The 16,702-nt window shown below is 38.0% G+C and overlaps 1 protein-coding gene across 1 annotated transcript in view; it reads left to right on the top strand.

Annotated features, from left to right (window-relative positions):
- The window catches only part of LOC102815532 (ATP-binding cassette sub-family A member 13-like), an 857,870-nt gene that overhangs the window by 83,368 nt on the left and 757,800 nt on the right, over nt 1-16,702 (top strand). Inside the window, exons 4-5 of the mRNA XM_006874535.1 lie at nt 7,464-7,621; nt 10,982-11,010. Coding sequence (XP_006874597.1) covers nt 7,464-7,621; nt 10,982-11,010 — 187 coding nt within the window. The remainder of the gene's footprint in view (nt 1-7,463; nt 7,622-10,981; nt 11,011-16,702) is intronic.

A 16,702-nucleotide genomic window follows, 5' to 3' on the forward strand; every position in this document is an offset into this window, starting at 1 on the left:
ACCAAAATGGATGTCAGAAGAGACTTTGAAACTTACTCTCCAGCGTAGAGGATCTCTGGTAGCGTAGAGATTACAAATAAGGCTGCTAACCTTAAGGTCTGCAGTTTGAAACTACCAGCTATTCCATGGGAGAAAGATGAGGTTTTCTGCTCCTGTAAAGATTTACAGTGTCAGAAACCCTATATAGGGTCGCTATGAGTTGAAATAGAATTCATCAGCACTTCCAGCTGTTAAAGTGAATTCCAGAGATGTTAAAGTGAATAGAAAATGAAAAATTGAGGAGGTAAAAGAATTGGACAGATAATTCCAAAGGGCAGATCAAGAAGACACAGTTAGGCATTTTAAGTTAGAAAACTGAAAAGGAAGAACTCACTCAGCATTTCTCACACTGAAAGAACTGAAGAAAAATTCAAGTCTTGACTTGAAATATTGAAGGGTGTTGCTGTTGTTAGGTGCCATCAAGTCATTTGACTTATTACAAATTTTGCACAAGAGTAAAAAACACAGCCCTGTCCTGCACCAACTTCACAATTATTGTTATGCTCGTGCCCATTGCTGCTGCCATTGTGCCAATCCATCTCATGGGGGGGGGGTCTTCTTTTTCATTGACCCTCAATTTTATCAAGCATGGTATACTTCTCCAGGGGCTGTTCCCATTTGAAAATATTTCACAACTATGAAAGACAAAGGCTCACTAAACTGGCTTCTGAAGAGAATTCTGGTCATACTTCTGCAAACATAAATTTGCTTGTTTGTCTGGCAGTCCACGGTACTTTTAATATTCTTCTCCAATGCCATGATGCAAATAAATCAATTCTTCCATGGTCTTACTAATTCATTGTCCAACTTTCATGTGCATCTGAGGCTATTTGAAAACACCACGGATTGGGTTAGATGCACCTGAGTCCTTAAACTGACATCTTTGTTCTTGGACATTTTAAAGAGGTCTTCTGCAGTGGATTCACCTAATGTAATAAGTCATTAATTTCTTGATTGTTCTATGAGTATTGATGGTTGTTGGTGTTGTTAGGTGCCATTGAGTTGATTCCGACCCATAGCGACCCCGTATAGGGTTTCTGAAGAAACCCTTGAGTCTCTGACCTTGCAGTTCAAATGGCTTTGGAATCTGGCACACACAGGCATTATAAAGTCTTTGACAACTTTAATTTTTTTCTCCAATTATCATGGTTATTTATTGGTCCAATGGTGAGGATTTTATTTTCTTTACATTTTGGTGTGAGTCATAAGTAAGGCTGTGGTCTTTGATCTTTAACAGTAAGTATTTCAAGCCCTCTTCATTTTCAGCAAGTATCATCTTCATATTGCAGGTGGTCAATGAGTCTTCTAGCAATTATGATGCCATGTTCTTGTTCATATAATCCATGAACAAAGACTATTTGCTCAGCATACAGATTGAATAAGTATGGTGAAAGAATACAACCCTGGCACATACATGTCCTGATTTTAAACCATTCATCGTCCCCCTGTTCTGTTTGAACGACTACTCTTGGCCTAAGTATAGGTTTCTCAGGAGTACCTGTGTTGTTTCAGCCATTGTTGAGTTATCTTTAGCAAAATTTTAACTGTATGTGATGTTAATGATATTGTCTGATGATTTCCACATTCGGGGGTCACCTCTCTTTGGAATGGGCACAAATATGGATCTCTTCCAATAAGTTGGACAAATTGATGTCTTCCAAATTTCTTGACATAGACGAGTAAGCGTGTCCATTACTACATCAGTTTTTTTGGAAGATTTTAATTTAGATTCCATCAATTCCCAGACCCTTGTCATTTGCCAATGCCTTCAGTGAACCTTGTATGGCTTCCATCAGTACCAATTGCTCTTGATCACATGCTACCTCTTGAAATGGCTGAATACTGACCATTTCTTTTTGGTATAGTGACTTTGTGTATTCCTTCTTTCTTCTTTTGATGCTTTCAGCATCATTCAAATATTTGCCCATAGAATTCTTAAGTATTTCAAATCAAAATTTTAATTTTGTTTTCATTTCTTTCAACTTGAGAAATGCTGAGTAAGCCCTTCTCTTTTGGTTTTCCAACTCAAGGTCTTTGCACATTTCATTATATTATTTGATTTGTCTTCTCAAGCTGCCCTTTGAAATTCTCTGTTCAGCTTTTTTTACCTACTCATTTCTTCCATTACTTTAGCATCTCTACACTAGAGAGCAAGTTTTAGAGTCTCCTCTGACATCTATTTTGGCCTTTTCCTTCTTTCTTTTCTTCTTAATGATCTTTTAGCTTTCTTCCTGTATTATGTTCTTGATGTCATCTCACAACTCATCTGGTCTTAGTTCATCAGAATTTAATTAATCAAATCTGTTCCTAAGATTATCTCTAAACTCAGGTGGGATGTGCTCAAGGTCAACTCTTATCTCTCATGGACTTGTTTTAATTTTCTTCAGCATGAACTTGCATATGAGCATTGATGGTCTTTCTCCACAGTTTGCCCCTGGCCTTGTTTTGGATGATGATACGGAGTTTTTCAACTACCTCTTTCCGTAGATATAGTCAACTTGGTTTCTGTGTATTCCATCTGGTAAGGTGCATGTGTATAGTCATCTTTTATGTTGTTAAAAAAAGGTATTTGCAATGAAGAAGTCATTGGTTTTGAAAATTTTCTATCATGTCATCTCCAGCATGATTTCTATCACCAAGGCCATATTTTCTAACTACTGATCCTTACTCTTTGTTTCCAACATTTGTATTCCAATCACCAGCAATTATCCATACATCTTGATTACATGTTTGACTAATTTCAGACTGAAGAATTTGGTAGAAGTCTTTCATTTCATCATTATTGTCTTTAGTGTTTGGTGCATACATTTGAATAATAGTGGTATTTACTGGTCTACATTGCAGCACATAGTAATATACTTGAAGCTAGATCTTGAAATATGTGACGCCATTCCTCTTCAATTTTCTTTTTCCACATAGTAAACCATATGATACAGCTTCTAAATGGTCAAGACCAGTCCATTTTAGCTCACTGATGCACAGAAGTCCTTGTGTGGTACTTAAGCCACCTGGCCAACTGATTGGAAGAAATCCATATTTGTGCCCATTCCAAAGAGTGGTGGTGATTCATTAGAAAGCAGAAATCATACAGCAATGTCATTAAAATCACAGACAAGGAGCCTCTGCATTATATAAGACAATAATAGGTGAGAGCCTGAACCACATCCAGATCTTCAGAGATAGGAAATTTCCACTTGAAAGGATGAGCATACCAGCCTGGAGTGGCTAGAAAAACAGAAGATACTTTTTGAAAGAAAGACCTACAGGAAAAATACAAAACAACATAGGCAGACCAACTGTTACTACAAGAACAAACAAGTTGTTTGCCCAGGAGACATCAAGGTAAGTGGTCGGGTTCCTTCAGTGCAATCCCCCTTCCAAGACTAAGACTCAACGGGAATACATGCTCTGATTGGTGACCATGCTCGTCACTGAGAAGGGGAAGTGAGGGAAAGACAGCAATGAAGCGGCAAGCTAAGCCCTACAATGTTTAATAGACTTCTGTGAACCTGGGTGGAGACTTGGTTAGCCAGCAGTGTGTGGCAAGACCTGGGGACTCTTGGGCCACAGAGGACTAGAGTGGAGAGTGAAACAACCAGCTGTTAAGAAGAGAGGGCATATGCACAAGAACACCCACACTTGCAGATAATACCCACTTGACCTGGCTTTAATGACTGGATGATCAGAGCTCAACCAGAAGAAGAAAGAAGAGGAAAAAAAAGTGTAATCTGATACAATTTGATGAACTTGACCTACACCTATGGATGCAGTAGCCCAAATAGAAAATAAATCTTTACAGCAAGAATCATTCCCACTCCCTCCATACACAGAGTTGACAGGGATGGTCAACTTGGACATTGGCTACCCAAAATGAGGGGGCTGGAAAGGCAAGACGTGACTGGCTTACAAGCTTTCAAGAGGGGACCTAGATCCAGAGGGCATGAAGGAAGGTAGAATCTCCACTGAGTAGTATCCAATCTGTCTAGGTGGGGCTGATGAAATGAAATGCAGATGGGTCCCTTGTGATACAATAGTGAATAATTGTTATCAGGACTGATTGTGAGGGTTGGAAATGTAAAGATAGATGTTTTGTAGCAAGGAGGGGAGTGATTAACTCTTCAGCCTAGGAGCGGAGGTCCCTGGGACCATCAAGGGAGAAGAGTGGAGAGTGGGACCCTACCCAGAGAAACAGTGATGCCTGAGATGGAGGCAGAGGTGAAGACATGGAGAGATGGAACAGTTGTGGACTTTAGAACCAGAGAGGGAGAGGGACTGTGTGCTGATGACTGGGGTGGCAGGCTTTAGTGTATACCCTTTGGTTAGCTGATGTGGAGGGGATTGTAACCATAGCAATGAAACGGTATAGGCTAGGATGAATGTAAAACTAATGTTCTCCCATGTAAACTATCATATAATTCACAATAAAACATAAAAAAAAAATCACAGGCAAATAAAATTTTCAAAAACTCCAGCAACAGTACATTAACAAGCAACTGCCAGAGTCTCAAGCCAGATGTAGACAAGGACGTGGTGAAAGAAATGAGACTGTGGATTGCATAGTAAAAGTTTGCAAGAGTTTTGGGAATATCTTTTTTCAACTAAAGAAAGTGAATCTTGCCAGATGAACTACAATGGGATCAAGTTGTAGAAAGACACAATGAAGAAACTCAGTATCATTACTCAGAAAAAGACTAAGGGCTGATTGTGGAAGATATCATCAATTGCTCATATGTAAGTTCAAGTTTAAGATGAAAAAAATATAAAACAAGTCAAAAAGAACCAAAGTATAGCCTTAAATATATCTTGTTTGAATTTACTGTTGTTAGGTGCTGTCAAGTTGGTTTTGACTCATAGCCACATTATGCACTATAGAATTTACAGACCATAATAGCTCAAAGTGACATCTTTGCTTTTAAATACTTTAAAGAGGTCTTTTGCAGCAGATTTGCCCATTGCAGTACATGATCTGATTTCTTGACTGATGCTTCCATGAATTTAGTTGTGGAATGATGTTAAGAATATTATAAATGAAGATATTATAAAAGACAGACATGTAAGGGAAAAAAAGACCAAATTGGATATAGGAACATCTTACTCTTGAATATAGATTAGGAAGAAATAATGAAGCAATAGAACTGAACAGAAGATTTCAAAGGGCAGTTTGAGAAGACAAAATAAAGTATAATGAAATGTTCAAACACACTCAGTATTTCTCAAGCTGAAAGAACTGAAGTAATAAATCAAGCTTTGAAATGAGATAATAAATGATTTTATGGGTAAACTTCTATGGAAGTGTGGTGTGTCTGTAGGATAAACAGTGGACTCAAACCACAAGGTCAGTGGTTTGAGCCCACCAGTCTCTCCACAGGAGAAAAATGAGGCTTTCTGTCCCTGCAAAGATTTACAGCCTCAGGAACCCTATACAGGGATTCTAGGAGACAAAAAACTCTTAACAAGAACAATGTACAATTTTTTTAATGATAAAAGCCATCAAAGAATACAGAAGTAATGCACAAGGTTGCTTCAACAATTTTATGTTAATGTTCAACAATTTCAGGAGGTAGCATATGATCAAGTACTGCTGGTGTTGAAGGAAGAAGTCTGAGTTGCACTGGAGACATTGGGGAAAAACATGGAATTTACAGAATACCAATAAAGATATTTTAGCAAACAGGTGCAATGCTGAAAGCACTCACTGGTCTATGCCAAGAAATTTGGAAGACAGCTACCTGGCCAACTGACTGGAGGAGATTCATATATATGCCTCTTCCAAAGAAAGGTGACCCCAAATAATGCTGACATATTTGAACAATTAATGTCAAAAGTAATTAAAATTGTATTGAAGAGAATTCAAAAACAGTTGTAGCAGTACACCAAACTGCCAGAAATTCAAGTTGGATTAAGAAATGAAGGATTATCATTGATGATGTTATATGGATGTTGACCAAAAGTAGAGAATACAGAAAGATGCTTACCTGTGTTTTATTAAATGTGCAAAGACATTCAACAGTGTAGATCACAGCAAAATTTGGAAAATGGTGAGAAGAATGGAAATTCTGTGTTCATGCAGAACCTGTACATAGAACAAGAACAAGGGGTACAGTATGGTGTGAAGTTTGGAAAACGTGTGTATTAGGATTGTATCCTTCACCATACTTTTTTTTCTTTCTTTAACCACACATTTTTTATTTGTATGCTGAGCAAGTAATCTGAGAAGCTGAAACAGAAGAAGAACCTACAATATGCAGATAACACAGTCTTGCTTGTTGAAAGCCAAGAAGACTTGAAGCACTTAATGATAAAGATCACAGATTACAGCCTTCAATATGGATTATTCCTCAATATAAAGAAAGCAATAATCCTCACAACTGGACCAGTGAGCAAAAACATGATAGAGAAAATAATCAAGTTATCAAGGATTTCATTTTACTTGGATTCACTATCACTCTCCATGGAAGCAGCAGCCAATAAATCAAATGATATTTTGCATTGGGAAAATTTGTTGTAAAAGACCTGTTAAAGTGTTAAAAAGCAAAAATATCATTTTGAGGACATGTAAGGAGTCCAGGTGTGGCACTGTGGGGTAATGTATCAGACTGCAAAGTCGTTTGCCCTGCAAGGTTGGTGGTTCAAGCTCACCAGCTGCTCCTTGGAAACCCTATACAGGGTTGCTATGGGTCGGAATCAACTCAATGGCACTTAACAACAACAACACTAAAGGCTAGACAATGAGTAAGGAAAAGTGTAGATGCATTGGTGTCTTTGTATTATGGTGCTTTTGAAGAATATTTAATATATAATAATATCTGTTTAGTTATTTCCTGTTTCCTTCACATACAAGGATTGCATCTGCTCTATTTGCTTATATATTTATCTCCAGCAGCTAGCACAATTAGTCAGTTGCTGTTTAGCTATTTCTGACTTATGGTGACTTGTGTATTTCAGAGTAGAATTATGTACCGAATGGCTGTGTCTTTTAAGATGTAGATCACCTTTCTTTTGAGAACCCTGTAAGTGGACTTGAACTATCAACATTTCTATTAGTAGCCAAGGATATTAACCATTTGCACCATGGGGGAGGAGGGTAGTGGTGTGTGGCATCTTGCACAGTGCATAAGGTGTAATATATGTTGAATTAACAAAGATAATCAAATGATCAATCAATGTGTAAAATGGTTATTCTTTTACAGATGATAAAACGAACGAGTACATTTTTCTTGTTTTGGATTGGCCGAAATTTTATGATAATTTCCATTTGGGGTGATGTTCAAGTGAAATGGTCCCATGGACAGTTGGTGAATGTATAAACTGGTCAACTTTAGTTTCAAATGACTTGATATTAGAATCAAGAAACTTAAAAATGTTGAGGCAATTTATTCTCTTAATAGAGTTTGATTTGTGGTATTTATTTTATTTTTCTCAAGGTTGCCTAGGTTCCAAACTGCAGCTGAATATGACAAGAAGGAGGTTGACAACCTGGCCTTTTTAAAATCTGTACAGGACTTTGCTAAGGACATGTATGAAATAATGGAAAAGGCAAAGAACTTACAAAAAATTTGGATACAGAGATCTAAGAGTCCAGGCAAGTAAATCTCTCATAACTGATACTGTTCATGCTGGCAAACACTTCAGCAAAGACACCAGGGAGGCTGTGAAAACCAGAATCTTTAAAATCCTAGTTTTAGGCTTCTACTCTTTAATGCTGCTTTTGTGTGCCTTAGAGAAAGATACACTCTGGTGGATAAGAGGCAGTATCAAGGCTTGTGGAGGGTCTTGTGAGACCCTGGGAAGGAATCTTGTACAATACATAAACTACAATTCTTAAAAACTACAATTCTTAAGAGGATGCTGCAATCTTTCCTTGCCCTATCCACTCATCTACTCCCTCTCCACTTTCCCTGTCTTCGTCTTTTTCTGCTGTTGGTATTTTTATTTCTCACTTTCTTTTCTCTATTTTTTTGTGTTTCCCTTACCTCTCCAAGCCCACACATACACATTGTGATTCCATTTCTCTTCTTTGTTGACTTTGATTGATCTTTTTATACTACTCAAACTTTTCTCTTCAATGAAGAGCTAGTTTTGATTGCTTTTGTATGATTGAGGTCAGTTATTCCCTAAAAAAAAAGTTATTTCTGTTCCCAATAACGAATGCTCATTCTGGGAGGCTCCTGTTTCTAAATTTACTGCAGCAAAAGTTAGAACAGAATTACGCATAGGGAGCTCAGTGTATAGATGGAGCAGCTTGAAACTCAGATGGAGGAAGCAAGAGGTTTGTATTCAAAAGGTCAGCCCTTGGCTACTGCCAACTTCTTTTATCAACAAAGGCCTGCTTTGCTTTCTTTTTTCTTTTTATTAACACTCACCCTACTAAGGCTGCCAGATAAAACATAGGACATACAGTTAAATTTGAACTTTAGATAACTAAACATTAAATTTTTGTTTCATATAAGTTTTCCCCCCAAAATATTGTATACAACAACAAAAAGATTGGCTTGACCTAAAATCAAATTTACTTAGACATCCTTTAGTTTTATTTGCTAAACCTGGCAACCCAACGCAAAATTTTCTTTTTATCATTTTTCTTTTTCTTTTCATGGTATATGTTGTTGTTGTTAAAAGCTATTGAGTTGATTTTGACTCCTAGCAATCCTGTACAGAGTATCTAAGGAGTAGCTAGTGGGTTTGAACTGCCAACCTTGTGGTTCACAGCCCAGTGCTTATCCTACAGTATATGAGAAAAACGAAGAATGAGCTTCTTACAGGAGATGATCTTGTATGGCATCTCTACGAGCGAAAACAGCATCTTTGTCCAATATAGTCATACAGGGTCTTACCCTTTCTTATGGATGATTTCACAGTTAACCCTACGTGCACTAGCAAATGACCAGAGTAATGTCAAACAGTGAATGCTGAAACTCTGGTATTAGGTATTATGAGGTCCTCTGGCAAATTATTGAAATTTCTTTTTCCAGTGAAGTCATTATCTGAGGTTTAAATAAAAACAATGTGTTTTGCAAAATGGGAAAAATGTGAAACAGAATTCCATATTCTCATGGAACACAGACTTGGAGCCATTCAGGCTAGATGTACTCCAATAACTGTTTCCCTGAGATAATCTTTGAACCTTAAAACAAAAAATGTCTCCTTGAGTCTTCTTTAGACCAAATAGTAAGTATAGAATGTTTGCGTTGCCTTTTTTTTTTTTTTTAAAGACTTTTATTGTATTTATTGTGAAATGAGTACAGGTTTACAGAGCAGATCATTAGTTTTACATTGAACAAATCCTACACTTTGTTTCAGCTCAACAATTGCAATCCCCTTAATGTAATATTCCTTACCCATCTCCTCCCTGTGTTTCTTGTTTGCATTTCTCCTTCTTGCCCAATGCTTTTGCTCTTCATCCTTGGGGAAATGCTGCCCTTTAGATCTTGAATGGTTGACCATTCTAATGTGTGTACCTCACTAGTGTTGTTGTTCTGTCTATATACCTATCTATTGCGTGGCTGAAAACTGAGCCATGGGGGTGAGTTCATTTCCAGACCTGAAAGGTGGCCACTGGCCATAGACTTGGGGTTCCACCAGTCTCTATCTGACCAGTATGCCTGCTTTTTAAGATGGTTTTTTTGTTCTTTTTCACATTTTCTCCCACTTTGTCTAGGACCTTCTATAACTTGATCCCTATCAGAACAATTGATAGTGGCATCTGGACCTCAGGGTCATGCAGACTGATGCCATATGACTTACAGTTTCATAACTTTTCTTTCCTGCAAACAGGAAGACACCAATAGTTATACCTTAGATGGACACTCATAAGCCTTTAAGATCCCAGTTGTTATTAACCAATGTAGTGTATAATCTTTGTGGACTATGTTATGCTAGTTGACCATGTGTCCCCAGATACTATAGTCCTGAGCCCTTAGGCCTAGAGATTGTTGTTGTTGCTGTGTGCCGTTGTGTCGGTTCCTACCCATACCAACCCTGTATAGGGTTTCCGAGGAGTTGCTAGTGAGCTTAAACTTTCGACCTTGCAGTTCAAACTGACTTGTCAGTGCAGTGCATTAACCCACAGTGCCACACCCTCCCGCAAAATGTTTGGTTATATATAAGAAGTTTTCATAACTTTGACCATTGTATTTTCTACCACATTCATGGATATATTTGCAGCAAAGGTAAATACCCATGTACAGATATTCTTTGTCAAGCCTATATAAATGTGTGGGGATAATCCCACTTTCCTTTTTATTCCCTTTCAGCCCGAGTGTGTATCCATGCATCTACTAATAGATCACTGTTGTTGCAGGGCTGTGTATATAATAGTATTTACCTCTGTTGCCTTTAACATTTGCTTTCTTCCCCATGTCTTCCTCTGTCTCCATCATTTTTGTCAATCTCCCTGTTACTGTATATTACTTTCCCCTTCACACAAGGTCTCTTTCCCTAGGTACCTCTGGTAACTATAAAAAAAAGTTTCTTCTAGTGTGAAAACTTTTTTTTTTTTACTTTTTACAATGATAAACTCATATAATGTTTATCATCATGCTCTTTTGAAGAACTATCGATACTGGATCAGATAGAAATCAGCAACTCTAAAGATGATAGAGGAAATTTAGGAGGCAATGAGTTGATGTCAATGGGGAATTTGAAAAAGAGGGTGAGATTGGTTTTACAACTTGAAGACTCTAATCAGTGACACTGAATTGAATGTGTAGACATTGTTGAATTGATGTATATTTTGCTTGTGTACTGTCAACAATAAAAAAATAGCATGGTATTATGGAAATTGATTATTCATTTCAAATAATTTCTTCGCATAGGTTATAGTCTTGTTTTGAGTCGGTAATTGGTTCCCGTCCCTTTGACTGTAGAACTAAAATAGGCACTGAACAAAATGATTTTTTTGCTGCTGATTGAACTAATATCTTTTAAATATGCTTTGTTGTAGAGTCTTCTTATGGTGCCAGGTTTTTAAAAGTAAGTACCTAAACAAAAGTTTGAAATCTAGTCTCTAGAGACATAATGGCCAAATTAAAAAAAAAAAAAAATCCTTTTTCTAAACAACAAATTGTTAGAGGCTGGATTTGATATAGTTAGATTCACTCAAAAGATGGGTTGAAATATAAAGAAGGCTCTGGAAACAATATTTAGGCATGCATACACCATGAGCGGAAGAAGTGTGGCTACAAGAAAGCATTTTTATTTGTTACAATAAAAGATTTATAGATCAACTTTCTAAATTTAATGCTCAGAAATAGTTTTATATTATTTGAGTTTTATTCAGAATGATGTGATCATTGGGATGTCCTAGGTAGAGGATTGACCAGATTTGAATAAAGTGTTTAAGTGTTCTCTTTGGCTGTTGTGCTGAGCACAGAGTAATGGGACTAGAGGTGACTGGGAGACCAGTAAGGATATCTATGCATTCATCTAAACAGCAGATGATTGTGACTTGGACCAGTAATGGAGGTAAGTAGATAGGCCCAATAGGATTGATAAATATAATGTAGGTTATAAGAGAAAGAAAGGAGCAAAGGACAACTCTAAGTGTTTAGGGCTTAGCAACTGAAAGCATGACTAACCATTTACTAAGGTAGGAAAAGGAGCTCTGGTAGCGGAGTGGTTACGAATCGGGCTGTGAACCACAAGGTCAGCAGTTCGAAACTACCAGCTGTTCTGCGGGAGAAAGATGAGGCTTTCTGCTCCCGTAAACATTTACAGCCTCGGAAACCCTGTACAGGGTCGCTATGAGTCGGAACCGACTCCATGGCACATAACAACAACAACAACAAAGGTAGGTAAAGATTGTGATGGCTTTGTGTTGGAGGAGGGAAGATCAGAATGTTGATTTGAGGCATATTAATTAACATTCAAGTGGTACTGTCAAAGGACTGTAGGCCACACCAGTTTGGGGTTAAGGTAAAACTTCTCAGCTGGCTATGTAAATTTGGAGCTTGTTAGTGCACAGATTATATTTGAAGTCTTGAAACTGGTTGCAGTCATGAAGGGAGAGAGAAGTGACAAAGAACAGAAAAGTCAGAGGGGAGAGTCCTGGTGCTCAGTCATTTGAGAGGTGGGAGGGATACAGAGAAGTCTGTCATGGGGGCTGGGAAAGTGTCAGGCAAGTAGGAGGAAAACCAAAAGAGCCTGGTGTTGTGGAAGTCAAGTGAAGCTTCTTTCAAGGGCATGGGAATGACCACTGTTTCAAATGCTGCTCAAGTCAAATGAGGATGAGGACATGACTGTTGAAGGTAGCAGTTTGGAGGCCTTTGTATTGTTGACAAAGACACATTTGGTGGAGGAATGAGGGCAAAGCCTGACTGGAGTGGGTTGAAGAAAGAATATGGAAAGGACCTGGACCATGAGTATACACAATTTAAAGTTTATACTGAAAAGGGGAGCAAAGGAATAGAGGAAGAATCATTATAGGAGGTGTTGTGGGAGCTTTGGGTGCTGGTTTCACCTCCCTTTGGGCTCTATTTCCATCCACAGCTGAGGTGGATATTTTCCTGAGGACCAGGTCACAGTATACCACGTCAAGAACATGCTGACAGTGTTTCTGCTTTCGGTGTCAGCTCCTTCTCTGAAGGAAACTCAGGCAGTCGATTTACTAGAGTAACAAACCATTAGCATTACCCTCTTAGGCAACTAACTGTGAGGCAACCAGCTGATAGCATTTCAGTTTTAGCCCTGAAAGCCCCTCACCATGGAAAACACTTCAAACATTCTCAGCTGGGAAGGTTGGTCACCATACTCTGGCAGTGGGTCAAGTTTGGTGGGTGTGGTATGGTGGACTACTTGATATGGCTCTTCTAGCCATAGGTTTTGGAGCTCCTGCCAAATGACTTTTTCCTGATGGGTCTGGGTAAGAAAATACAGGGGATGATGCTTATAGGATTATATGATTCAGTTGTAGGTGATTGTTAACAGGGCTAATTGTGATTATAAAAGCCTAGAACTCTAATGTAAGGATTCATATTCCTGCTGGATAAAAAATGTGCCATTTTGGTGGCAAAAAGGGAAATCTTACTATTCTCAAGAAAGAAGAGTGAAGCACATCCTTTGGAATATGAGATCCCTGTGCATTGAACCTCCTTTATTCAGTGAATAAAGTTGTGATGCCAGAGAAGCTGCAGAGGAGTGGCTGAGAAGCAGTAGTAGCAGAATCCAGAGTCAGAGTACAAAATAGCTTGGTGGGCATCCTGGTCCATGGAGCAAATAAAGCTGAGTGTCTCCATGCAAGAAGCTTGCATGTGGAGTGGCATGCCTCCAGGCACTGAATTGGTGGAGTTAAGTTACTGACCACTGGAGCTATAGCTAAGCACCTTCTGACTGAGGCTTATGGCAAGGTGGTGTGCCCATTTGGCATTAATTAGCAGCACTGAAAGAATGTTGGAGCATTGCCTGAGCAGGGCAAAAGCCAAGAGTTCACTCAACTCAGTCTGCAGACTAAAGAGAGGCCTTCTATGGGGCATAACTGAGAAGATGCTGTCCTGACCAAAGGACTGTATCCAGAGCATTTATGTTTCGGAATTGTAACTTGCCAACTTCCCTAATAACACTCATAATCATGAGTATTGTCTGAGTTCTGTGTGAACATTGCGATGAATTATTGAAGCAAGCAGAGAAGCAGAATACGGTGGAAGGGATGGCTGGTCTCAGAATTGGTAAGAAGGAAAGACGGTAGATATATGTCTGTCCTTTGTCTCTTTGAATCAGCCTTGGACTGATGAGTTTGATTCTCTTCATTGTGAAGCCAGACAAGTTCAGAGGTCACCTCCACACTCTTTTTATAGGCAGCAACCTGTAGTTTTGGACAGGTTTTTTGCCATAAGTTTTAATTTGCCTTCCCCAAGTTTAAGATTATATTGATTATACCATCAAAAGCAGCTCTTTTTGGGTGATCGTGGTGTCAATGTGGAGGAGTTTTATATTTTTTATATGGAGGAAATGTAGTATTTAAATATTTAACAGCATAGTAGTTATGATTGGGTTCTAGGGCAGTAACAAAGGAAAAAAAGGCATTACAGTAGGCATTCTACATTTGTTAGTATTTGAATTATAATTCTCTTTTACTATCTATTTATAAAGAGTGGATCATTGTGTCATTTAAGACTTATCTCAAGAAGGCATAGGTTACAAAATCTCAGCAATTGCTACAGTTTGTTACAAAAACAGGTCTTCTCTGCTTCCCTTCTCAAACTTTTCAAAGTATTATTTTAGAAACACATAACTGAACACTTTTTAAGAAAAACCTAAGTGAGCCCTCATTTATCAGTTGTTTTGTATTATGTGGACTTGTGTGTTTCTGTGGTACTGGAAGGTCATCCATGGTGGGCAGGTTTCACTGGAGCTCCCAGACTAAGACAGACTAGAAAGAAGGAGATTTGAACAACCTTTGAATGTTTAGCCCTTGAAAACCTTATGAACACCTGTGGAATATTGTCAGGTATCATGCCAGAGATGAAAACATTATGAATAGCTCCAGAATATTCTCAGATATAGTGCCAGAAGATGAGCCCCTCAGGTTGGAAGGCACACAAAATATGACTTAGGAAAAATTGCCTCCTCAAAATAGAGTTGACCATGATGATACTGTTGGAGTAAACCTTTAGGGACATTCATTTGTTGATGGGGCACAACTCAAAATGAGGAGAAACAGCTGCAAAGAGCCATTAAAAATCTGAACATGGATTTTATGAAGTATGAATCTAGAAAAGTTGAAAACCATCAAAAAAGGAAATGGAACACATAAACACCAATTTCCTAGGCATTAGTTAACTGCAGTGGACTGGTACTAGGCATTTTGAATTTGACAATCATATGGTCTACTCTGCCAGGGATGACCGTTTCAAAAGGAATAGCATAGCTTTCATTATCAAGAATATTTGAAGGTCTATCTTGAAGTACAATGTTGTCTGTGATAGGACAATATCCTTATGCCTACAAGGAAGGCAAGTTAATACCAATATTATTCAAATTTAATGCACTAACCACTAAAGTCAGTAATGATGAAATTGAAGAATTCTACCAATTTATTCAGTCTGAAACTGATCAGACATGTTATCAAGATGCTTTGCTAATTACTAGTGATTGGAATGCAAAGGTTGGAAACAAAGAGGAAGGTTCTGTAGTTGGAAAATATGGCCTTGGTGATAGAAATGATGCTAGAGACTACATAATAGAATTTCACAAAACCAATGAATTATTCACTAAAAATACCTTTTTTAAACAACAAAAAGGCAATTATACACATGGATCACATCAGATAGAATACACAGGGATCAAATTGACTGGGAAGAGAAGGTGGAAAACTCAATATCAAAAGAAGATGGAAAGAATGCACAGATTCACTCCATCAAAAAGAAATGGCCACTGTTCATCCATTTCAAGAGGTAGCATACAATTAAGAAGTGATGGTACTGAAACAAGAACTCCAAGATACACTGAAGATATTGTAAAAAAAAAAAAAAAAATCAAAGCTCCAGGAATTGAAATCTTTCAACCAACTGACACAGCTCTGGAGGCACTCACTTATCTATGTCAAGAAATTTGGAAGACAGCTACCTGTCCAACAGGTTGTGTCCATTCCAAAGAGAGGTGACCCAGTGGAATGTGGAAATTCATCAAATATTATTTTCACATGCAAGTGAAATTTTGTTGCAGATAATTAAAAATGGCTGCAACATCCACAGGGAACTGCCAGAAACTCAAGCTGGATTTAGTAATAGACATGGAACTAGAGATATTACTGCTGATGTAAGATAGATTTTGGCTGAAAGCAGAGAATATCAGAAAGATGTTTACTTGTACTTTAATGACCATGCAAAGGCTTTCAACTGTTTGGATCATGACAAGCTGTGTATAACGTTGTGAAGAATGGTGATTCCAGAACCCTTAGTTGTGCTCATGAGGAATTTGTACACAGACTAAGAGGCAGTTGTTTGAACAGAACAAGAGATACAGTATGGTTTAAAATCAGGAAAGGTGTGTACCATAGTTGCATCCTTTTACCATACTTATTCAATCTGTATGCTGAGCAAATAATATGAGAATCTGGATTTTATGAAGAAGAATGTGGCATCAGGATTGGAGTCAGATTCATTAACAACTTGCAATATGCAAATGTTACAACCTTTTTTGCTGTCAGTGAAGAGGACTTAAAATACTTACTAATGAAAAATGAAGGTTACAGTCTTTAGTATAGATTGCACCTCAATGTAAAGAAAACAAAAATCCTCACAAATGGACCTATCAACAACACCATGATAATTAGAGACTTCACTTTGCTTGGACCCACAATCAACTTTAGAGGAAGCAGTAGTCAAGAGATAAAACGATGTGTGGCATTGGGCAAATCTATAGTGAAAGACTTCTTTAAAGTATTCAAGAGTGAAGATACAAGTTTGGAAACTAAGGTGTACGTAATCAAGCAATAGCCTTATATGCATATGAAAGTTATACAGTGAATTAGGAAGACTGTAAAAGAATTGATGCATTTGAGTTTTAGTTTTGGAGACGATATTGAAAGTATCATGAAGTATATAAGTAAGGAGAGGGGAATGGAAGTACAAAGCAGATGGGAGAACAGGTTAGACAGGTCTCAATGGGCTAAGTGAGACAGAGGTAAATAATGATATAGGCACAACTTGAGAACAACAGAGTTCTG

Source organism: Chrysochloris asiatica, unplaced genomic scaffold (genome assembly GCF_000296735.1).
Source record: "Chrysochloris asiatica unplaced genomic scaffold, ChrAsi1.0 scaffold00282, whole genome shotgun sequence".
NCBI lineage: Eukaryota > Metazoa > Chordata > Mammalia > Afrosoricida > Chrysochloridae > Chrysochloris > Chrysochloris asiatica.